Source organism: Buceros rhinoceros, unplaced genomic scaffold, assembly GCF_000710305.1.
Source record: "Buceros rhinoceros silvestris isolate BGI_N320 unplaced genomic scaffold, ASM71030v1 scaffold16482, whole genome shotgun sequence".
Taxonomy (NCBI): Eukaryota; Metazoa; Chordata; class Aves; order Bucerotiformes; family Bucerotidae; genus Buceros; species Buceros rhinoceros.
The window spans coordinates 759-11,130 of record NW_010398487.1 but is presented as its reverse complement, the minus strand read 5'-3'; the positions used below and the strand labels follow the sequence as shown (position 1 = coordinate 11,130).

Genomic DNA, 10,372 nt, shown 5'->3' with positions numbered 1-10,372 from the left:
TTCCCTTATCTTTTGTGATTGGTGTAATTTGAATTCAACAAAGCTTTTAAGTGCTAATATGTTTTACTAAATCAGAGCTGTGTTATGGAATGCTGTATTATGCTTTGACGTAATTGATGTAATAGCTAGGATAGAAGTAAGAAATGCCTCATCATGATGTTGAGGTCACATTCGATTCTTGATTTTTCACGGAGCTTCAGAGTGCCTAAGGGCATGTTCCAAATTAAGGCAAAGAATTCCAGCATTTGCTTTTCAGCAGCACTTCCTTATGGGGGAAAATAGAACAGCAACACAACACAAACACATGCTTTCTCTTCCCGACAGGTGGTGCCATTTCAAAGCCTCTCACTGACCTGACTGTGGCTGAGTCCCAGAGAGCTGTTTTTGAATGTGAGGTGGCAAATCCTGAATCAGATGGCCAGTGGCTAAAAAATGGTAAACCATTGCCTATCACAGATCAGTACCGTGTTGAATCTGATGGTGTAAAGAGAAGGCTCAATATCCCTGTCACGAAACTGGATGATATGGGTGAATACAGCTATGAAATAGCAAGCTCAAAGACGTCTGCCAAGCTAAAGGTTGAAGGTCAGTACTCTTGTCAGTAACTGATGTCTTTAAGACTCACTCCAGCATCACTTACTGGGTCTTGGATCAGGCCCTAAGATGCAATCGTATTTTGCTTCATTTTTTGAAAACATAATTTTATATTATGATGCACTTTCTGAGGTAGCAAAAATACAGCATACATATTTGGAGTCTCTGTATTTGGAATTTAGCATTGTATTTTATTAGCAGTGCATTTTATTCAAGGCACTGGCTAGCAGGTAGAAATTCACTCTTTACTAGTTGTGTAGTAAACATATCAAATGAAAAAAACCATTTTTCATGGGTGCTACAAGTAAATGTTCCTTTTGTGTTCCAAGCACGCTACTTAGATGGGAACTATAAAGCAATATATACACACTAGATTTTAAAATAAACCATCATGATTCAGTTTTACTAAGATTATTGTATTTGCTAGAACTTTTAAATTTGGTCTGTTTTGTCAAGGTTCTTTTTTTTCCCATTTTTTCCCCCTAGCTGTTAAGATAAAGAAGACACTGAAGAACTTGACTGTGACAGAAACACAGGAGGCAGTTTTCAGTGTAGAACTGAGCCACCCTGATGTGAAAGGAGCTCTGTGGATTAAAAATGGTGTTGAACTTGAATCAAATGACAAATATGAAATTTCAGTGAGAGGAACTGTTCACACATTGAAAATCAAACACTGTGTTGTCACTGATGAGTCTGTTTATAGCTTTAAGCTTGGAAAGATAGGGGCTAATGCCAGACTTCATGTGGAAAGTAAGTCAATCTGGTTTGATTATTTGCTTTAATGTGTGGTTTAAAATTCAAATAAAAAACACTGCTGAATCTTGCTAACTTTTTTCCTCAAGCTGTCAAGATCATCAAAAAGCCAAAGGATGTGACTGCTTTGGAAAATGCTGTTGTCTCCTTTGAACTGAGTGTATCCCATGATACTGTACCAGTCCGATGGTTCCACAAAAATGTTGAGCTTAAACAAAGTGATAAATACAAGATGATCTCTCAAAGGAAAGTTCACAAGCTTATGCTGAACAACATATCTCCTGCTGACGCAGGGGAATACACAGCTCTTGTTGGGCAAATGGAGTGTAAAGCTAAACTGTTTGTGGAAAGTAAGTATTTTAAGGTTGTGAGGAAGTTATTATATGAATTGCTTTACTCTTATAGAACAACTGGACCTCACATTTTGTAGCCTGTTAACCTTGCTTTTTTTGCAGTCTTCCACACACACTAACTTAAAATCTTTTCTTTTGTCTTTTTTTTTTTTTTACCTCTTAGCTATACACATCACAAAGACCATGAAAAATATTGAGATCCCTGAGACCAAAACAGCCTCTTTTCAGTGTGAAGTTTCTCATTTCAATGTGCCTGCTATTTGGTTGAAAAATGGTGTGGAGATTGAAATGAGTGAAAAGTTCAAAATAGTGGTCCAGGGGAAACTCCATCAACTCAATATCATGAACACAAGCAGTGAAGATTCTGCAGAATACACATTTGTCTGTGGAAATGACAGAGTCAGTGCAACTCTAACCGTAAAACGTATGTAAAAATGAAATTAATCAGAATATTTTACAGTTACCAATAATAGAGTTTGTGTTAATACATGCATTTGGTACAAAACAGACAAAACCAGCACTGTTGTTGTGGTATTTTCAAGTAACCCTAAAGAGCCTCAGTTAAATTTTTAAGAGATCTAGAAGCTGTGAACTTGAAAGTCAGATCCTGGATTCTTCTGTTTAGGCCACCATGCCTAAATACCAAGTTACCATAGGAGTCAGAATTTGGATTCCTATTTCATTCAGAAGTTTTGAGAAATTTAATTGTAGTATTGATTCTGGACACAGAGCCTTCCGTTTAATATTACCAAAAGTCAGAATCTGTCTTAAAGAATTTAAAATATCTCTGATCCAGTAAACACGTGTTTAAAATAGAAAAACAGAACAAAAAACCCCCCAACAAAACCATGTCCATTTCTTTTCTTTTAGCCATCCTAATTACCTCTATGCTAAAAGACATCAATGCTGAAGAGAAAGATACAATAACATTTGAAGTTACTGTTAACTATGAAGGTATCTCATATAAATGGCTAAAGAACGGAGTAGAAATAAAGTCGACTGATAAGTGCCAGATACGAACAAAGAAGCTCACGCACTCCCTCTCCATAAGGAATGTGCATTTTGGTGACGCTGCAGAATACACTTTTGTTGCTGGAAAAGCAGCTTCATCAGCCAATTTATATGTGGAAGGTATTTGCCCTCTTGGTTTGTATAATTAGTGAATTCTATCAGCTTAAACAGCATCATGGCACTAATTCTACATTTTTTCCGCCCTAGCTCGTCACATTGAATTTAGGAAGCATATTAAAGACATCAAGGTTGTGGAGAAGAAGAGGGCTATTTTTGAATGTGAAATTTCAGAACCTGACATTCAGGTCCAGTGGATGAAGGATGGACAAGAACTCCAGATTGGTGACAGGTAAATGATTGCTTCTACACCATATTGACTTCTGTTATGTGCTTTTCCCTGGGAAAGAACTTGCTCATTTTCTTTTCTGATGTCCTTAGGATGACAATTCAGAGAGAGAAATACGTCCATCGTCTCATCATTCCTTCCACAAAAATGTCTGATGCTGGTCAGTACACTGTAGTAGCAGGAGGAAACACATCCAGTGCAAATTTGATTGTGGAAGGTCGTGACATTCGTATCAGAAGCTTCCATAAAAATATTCAGGTACAGTAGAATAAATATTTAATAACTTTGTCTCTGAAAGAATAATATAAAGGAAGAGCAACAATATCTAAACAGCAAGAGTCAGTCCTAAAACAAAAATATGTGATTGTAAGATCAGGGCCGCCTTCTAGGAAACTGGAATGTGGGATCACCTGTAAAAACAAATGCTGTTTCTAATATTTATTCTACTTGTTCAAAGGTAATTGAGAGACAAAGAGCTGAAATTGAATTTGAAGTCAATGAAGATGACATCGAACCACGGTGGTACAAAGACGGTATTGAGATCAACTTCCAATATGAGGAAAGATACAGTTACGTGGTGGAAAGGAGAGTTCATAGAATGAGCATCTTTGAAACCACGTACTCTGATGCTGGAGAATATACTTTTGCTGCAGGACGGAATAGGAGTTCCATTGTTCTCTATGTGAATGGTATGTGTCCCTGCAAACAATGTTTCACTGTATTAGCCTGTGTTTTTCCGATTTCTATATAGCTTTTCTGCAATTCTAACTCTAAAAGTAAAAAAACACCCCTCCCCCCACCAAAAAAGAAAACCAAAAAACAAAAAACCCCCCCCAAAACAGAAAGCAACCAAAAAAACCCCAAAATCTGTAGCGGATCATATCTGCAGCACTACCAAAATTCTTATGTACGTGGAAGTTTCTTGCTCTACTGAAAAAGTTGGCTAGCTGATGGAAATGCTATAGCAGTTCTTTTCTCCACTGTATTTATTTAGACCATTCGCAAGACCAAATCTCAAGGCCGGGTAAAACTAATGTGTTCATATGGACAAATATGTTTTGTTAGAAGGATAAACCTAAGAATTCTTGGACACATTTTGCCAGAAAATGCGCCAACACAGCTAATTATAGTAAGGCACTTGCTGCTAGATCATTCCTCCTGTATCAAGGAAAAGGGCAGATTTTCATGAGCATGCAAGACTGAAAATAGTAAGATTAAAAAAAAAATCTTTGCAAATATTTTTGAAGCCTTGATAAATATAAATAATGAGATTTCTGTGTTGTCTTCTTTCTACGTTCTCCTTCCCCTTCCCCACCCAATTTGCAGCTCCAGAGCCACCCCAGATTATTCAGGAGCTAGAGCCAACAACTGTGGAGTCTGGCAAACCTGCCCGCTTCTGTGCCATGATATCAGGCAAACCCCAGCCCAAAATTTCCTGGTACAAAGATGATCAAAAACTTTCTCCAGGCTTCAAGTGCAAATTTCTTCATGATGCACAGGAATATACTCTATTGCTGATTGAAACTTTCCCTGAAGACGCAGCAGTGTACACCTGTGAAGCTAAAAATGACTATGGAGTTGCCACAACTTCAGCTTCACTTTCAGTGGAAAGTGAGTTTGCCATACTCATAACAATGTCTGTGAAATGAGATTGTCAACATGAGTGTGATCTTCTTAAAATACAACTTCTTCTTGTTCTTTAGTCCCAGAAGTTGTTTCTCCTGAGCTAGAAGTGCCAGTGTATCCACCTGCTGTCGTAATACCACTACGTGATGCTGTGACATCTGAGGGACAGTCTGCTTGTTTCCAGTGCAGAGTTACAGGGTCAGGTAGGTTTACTAAAATCCTGTACATCATCTTGTCTCTCAGAATTTTTCATCCTGAACTCAGAAAAAATGCAACAACACTGTATGTGGTGGGTTCAGTGCTTCCACAGAAGTAGAGTTATTTGATACGTGCACACAGTAAAGTGTTACTCACTACAGCTATCAGTTAAGCAAGTCATACATCAAAGATGGCAGCATGAGAAAGGGGTTAATAGCGAGCATCTGTCATTTGTCTAGTGGCCAGCCCAGCCCTAACCTTTGACAGCATGGAAGTTATAATCCATCATAAACATTAAGCATTTCTAAAAAGAACGTCTGTTTTAAAAAAATTTGTCTTTGGAAACATCTCAGTGTTCCAAAGGCTAACTGATGCTTGGAAAACTGTCAGCAAGTAAAATGCAGAGTTTCAAAAGATGGGATATCATGGTGGAAAAGTACTATCTGTTAAATGAACATGATGAACTTTCTGATGTCATGCCCGTTAACTAAAACAGGCTGAATCTGTGCCACAGCCTTTATCCTAATATTCGTGAGGATCTTGTATCACTCTGCAAAGAGTAAACTGCCATGGCATTCTTTTTCCTAGGATAAAAAGTTGTTTGCTCATTGTCTTTTTAAGTGTAGATTTTCCTTAAATAAATTTGCTAGTTTTAGTTACTTAGTATACCATTCTACAATTAAAATAATTCTTTCCAAGTTAACACAAAACCAAATAAAACTACCTTTCTTCACTTCAAAAAATGATGCTGGATATGACTAGTAATAAAATATTCACATGGTAAACTGCAGAGTAAGATCCAGTTCCAATCCCAAAGAATTTACAATTACTTAAAGATAAATAAAACTCTATATTTAAAAATAATCCTGAGTGATATCTGTGAAAACTCACATAAAATTGATAATATACATATACATGCAAATATATATAACTTGCATTTCCATCACTTGAAATTAAACTCCAAATTTTTTTAAAAAGCTTTACAAAAATCTGATACTTCTTTAAACGGGGTGCTGAAACTCAGAAAATGTGCGTTGGAAAGACTGGCCTGCCCTCTGTGCAAAGCACACTAGTATAACTTTTTTGTAAGAACTATATTTATGTGAATGTGGAAGCTGCATTTACAGCACAGAGAATAATGATCCTTTCAACTTGGTCCCCATTCCTGGAATCATAGATTCCTTTGGGTTGGAAAAGACCTTTAAGGTCATTGAGCACAACTATTAACCCAGCACTGCCAAGGCCGCCACTAAACCATGTCCCTCAGCACCACATCTACGCATCTTTTAAGTACCTCCGGGGCGGTGACTTGACCACTTCCCTGAGAAGCCTGTTCCAATGCTCAACAGCTCTTTGGTGAAGACATTTTTTCTATTGAAAATTTTCTTTATTGACTACTGTATCCAAGTGGATTTGCATACCTCTCACTTGTGTTGTGAAAACCTTTATATTAGGTTAGATAATACATGATTGCAAACACAGTTGTTTAATAGTACACACTATGCAGCTGGCTATTGAAAACACTGTCTCTTTCTTTTCATGACAGTAATACATTACTTGTGCGAAAACATTTGATTCATGATTCATGAACCTGTATTGCCAGGTGGACAGGCAATGTTTAAACCTGCTTCAGTTCTCTTCTTTCCAAGTCTACAAGAGTCTATACAAGTAACACAACACTTTATGTAGGAATTTTACAAATGTACAAAGACTGGATCTTTCCTGAGAAATATGAGATGCAAAACTTATAATGCTATTGTCCTTAGGAAATAAATATTCCATTTTAATGTCTTTAACCTGTTCAGATCAACCAAGTGAATTTATGGCGTGTTTAATCAGTCAGTTGTAGCAGAATCCCTTTTTAAAAATTAGACTTTCTCCCACTTTAGTACTAGCAAAATATTTTTAAATTATACATTAAGAGGGGAAAGGAAAAATTATTTTTACTCAGCAATACAGCAGCACCAGAATCAGTTTTCCCATACAAATATATCCAATGATGAAATCAAAATTCAAAGCTGCAAATAGGCCATTTCTCACACAAGGCACATTTAAACTTTTAAAAGATACTTGAGATTAAGATTTATGACAGCTCTAAGTTTAAAAATAATGTTCCAGTCTAATAACTTACACTTTTTTTTTTTGTCTTTTTGTTGCATGAGTAGATCTGAAAGTCTCTTGGTACAGCAAAGAGAGAGAGATCAAGCCATCACGGTTTTTTAGAATGACTCAGTTTGAAGACACTTACCAGCTGGAGATTGCTGAAGCTTATCCAGAGGATGAAGGAATCTATACCTTTGTGGCTAGTAATTCTGTAGGCCAAGTGACAAGCACTGCTGCCTTGAGGCTAGAAGGTACAGTGTGCAGTTAAAGAAGATACCTTGTTTAGGTCATGTTCGATACTTATCTTAATATACACTTATGACTATATGTGAGTCATTGTCTGTCGTGATGTCTTTTAACTCAATTAATTGCTACCATTTACAATGTCCACAGCATACATTTCTGTCTCCAGAATATAGGTCATGCACAGGAAAATATATTTCACAATTTTTCAGTGTTCCATGCACCTCACTTTTTTATTCCCTCCGGTATTAGAATTTGTCTCACACACCAAAGATGGTAGAAGCTTTATTTCTGATAGAAGCTCTTTGCTTACGAATTCTTTGATTTGACTGTGAGAAGAATCTACTAAGATTTTTTATACAAAATAAATTACTTTGAAAGTGTTGGAAAACATGTTAAATAGAGGAGTTTACCAGGTACTTGGGCAGCTGAAAAGAAATAGATTACATATGTAATGGATGAAACATTGACCAAAGTTTTAGAGCAGATACACTGTCTGGAGAATTTGCTATTTAAGTTCTATATTGACCCTGGTATTATTTAACTATAAATATTTTGTTTTCTTTTTGCAACAGATTTTACAAATGATGACTTAGCATAATTCATGCTGTTAAGTTGCAAGTTAGAAAAAGAAAACCTGAATGAGAGAAAAAATTTACTGTAGTGTAGGGTAAGAAATTAAAGGTCGGCATGCTTCTTTTCAGGATTTAAAAAAGTTGAAGAAGTTACATCAGAGTCCCATTGGCATGTTTCTTCATCTGTTTCACTTAAGGAAGAGCCTATTGGCCAAAGGCCCACCTTTATCCAGCCTATTTCAAGCTGCAGGGTATGCAGCGGGGAATCAGTCAGATTTCAAGCTAGAGTCTCTGGCATGCCCAAACCAAAAATTCAATGGTTTCATAATCAACAACTCATGTTACCTAAAAAGGACTTAGTTTTCCACTTTGATGAGTCTACAGGCACAGCTATACTGATAATAGTAGATGCTTTCTTAGAGCATGCTGGCCAATACTCTTGCAAGGCAAGAAATAGTGCTGGAGAAACAACTTGTACAGCTACACTTGCAGTGACTGCAGAAGGTAAAGCCCCATTTTTATTTCAAAGGGATTCAGTTTGTTGTACATCACACCTTTCTGCTGTTACTAATGTTGTTCTTGTTTCACACCTTTTCTTTACCAGCTAATGTTAGTAGTACCTATCCTCTGTAACCCAGCCACTTTCATTTCTTCTGTTTTAGCTGTAACTTCTGGAAACTTGCAAACTCAGTTTTTAAAACAAGTAATTAAGTGATCTTTATAGCATTGACTGAGGTATTTTGCACTGGGGGGGGCGAGGGGGGTGGTGCGGATAGAAAAAAAAAAGAAAATACCTCCTTAGAAAGAAGTTCCATAAGTTTCCAATACTAAAACAGACAACTTCAGTGAAAGAAGAGACAAGCATCAGCTGTGTTTCAACTGCATGACTAGCTTAGGCATCACTCATCATTCATATATGTGAATGGAAAATCTTTGTGTTAAGAGTAGTGCATCTGGCATGCTGAGTTTTCAAATGAAGATCATTCATTTTCATCTTCCATGCTGTTTGATTTTGTACAGAGAATGGCCCAGTAAAGTTCTTTAGATACTAATGTTTTTTGTTGTTTTTGTTACTTGATTACGCAGTGCAAGCCCTAGATAGGCAAAGTTCTGGGAAAGATGTAAAAGAGTCTATCCGGTCACAGGCTATATCAGGACTTCACGTTGCTCCTCTCACAAAGAAGAACACTAAAACTTATCAAAAGGAATTTAAATCTGTGCAACGATCCTCACAGGAAATGAACGTACAGGTTTTTGAAACAGTTTCAGAAAGTTTGACCATGAAGGCTACGTCAGATGAAGGAATGGAAGCCATGCACAAAACAATCCTTTCCCAAACATCTCAAAGCACCAGGATCTCTATGACCACTGCTCAGGAAATGAATGACCCTCCAAAGATTCTCTTGCAGCTCAGAGACCTAACTGTGAAGTGTGGTGAGACTGCTCAGTTCATATGTGCCTTAGAAAATGAATTCTTCTCTGAGTTTCTTTGGGCCCACGAGGGTGAAAGGATAGAAGTGTCTGAAAAATTAAAGATAGCACAGAATGGAAGTGTCTTACTGCTCACAATCCTAAATGCCCAGCTGACAGATCAAGGACTGTACAGTTGTACTATTTATAATGATTATGGAGGGACAACTACTGCTGCAATACTAACAGTCAAAGGTGGTTATCTGACTTTTAACATTATGACTTACTTTTCGCAACTTCATTAACACTGCCTATAGCTTACTCATATTTCCTTTTTCATCAGAATTTAATTGAGAAAGATCCAGGAATAATGCTTTGGGGTTTCCCCTCCACATTTCCAGCTCTAAACTGACATGCAGTAGAAATGAAGTTGGCACTGTAACTTCATGCCTCTTCCCAGCAAGTCACAGCTGTCTGAGGCTTTTTATTCCACATATCCTTCATGATATGCAGTGAGATGTAAAGCAAAACAGGCTGGTAGTAATTTTTACTTCTAAGTTTTGAGAATTCCTAAAGCTGGAGTTTAAGGAAGACAAGAATGTCAGATAAGCAGGGTTGAACTAAACACCTGCTCATTCCAAACTCTATGGGTCCAACTTGTTTCCAACAAATCCCAGGTTCCAAGGATGGCAATATAGGTCAATGTATTTGGAAGGACTAATGGGTTCAAGTATTGTATTACTGCACTAATGAATTGTCTTCTACCCTTCACTTCCCCTGAGATATAAGTATTTATTTTTGCTAAGGCTCCTTCCAGCTCTTCCTGATATCAACATAGTAAAATATTAGTACTGTTACTACTAGTGAAGACCCAAAAATGTATTATCACCACACTGGAGAGATGATAGTATTTCTGCTGAGCTCAAAGAGCAGAAAACTAAGATGAATAAAGAGGAAACCATTGACGCTGTTCATTTGGCTCTTCCATGTTGAAATTTCTTTCTTCATTCTCGAGCTCTGGTTTACGTAATCTTCTGCTGCTACTATGTAAAGTGGGGCTTGAAATGAAAAGCAAAGTTGTGCTTGTATTAGGCATTACAGAACAAATCTTGGTCCCATGAAAGTCCCATAGCTTTACTAGTACCTAGAACCAGCCCAGC

The 10,372-nt window shown here is 37.2% G+C and overlaps 1 protein-coding gene across 1 annotated transcript in view; it reads left to right on the top strand.

The window, feature by feature from the left end:
• Window positions 1-10,372, top strand: part of LOC104489017 (titin-like) — a gene marked incomplete at its 3' end in the record, with an annotated part of 40,564 nt that overhangs the window by 29,480 nt on the left and 712 nt on the right. Inside the window, exons 33-44 of the mRNA XM_010131130.1 lie at window positions 325-585; window positions 1,081-1,344; window positions 1,437-1,697; window positions 1,864-2,124; window positions 2,571-2,831; window positions 2,919-3,060; window positions 3,150-3,315; window positions 3,515-3,746; window positions 4,384-4,668; window positions 4,761-4,886; window positions 7,047-7,235; window positions 8,889-9,467. Of these exons, the coding sequence (XP_010129432.1) occupies window positions 325-585; window positions 1,081-1,344; window positions 1,437-1,697; window positions 1,864-2,124; window positions 2,571-2,831; window positions 2,919-3,060; window positions 3,150-3,315; window positions 3,515-3,746; window positions 4,384-4,668; window positions 4,761-4,886; window positions 7,047-7,235; window positions 8,889-9,467 (3,027 nt within the window). The remainder of the gene's footprint in view (window positions 1-324; window positions 586-1,080; window positions 1,345-1,436; window positions 1,698-1,863; window positions 2,125-2,570; window positions 2,832-2,918; window positions 3,061-3,149; window positions 3,316-3,514; window positions 3,747-4,383; window positions 4,669-4,760; window positions 4,887-7,046; window positions 7,236-8,888; window positions 9,468-10,372) is intronic.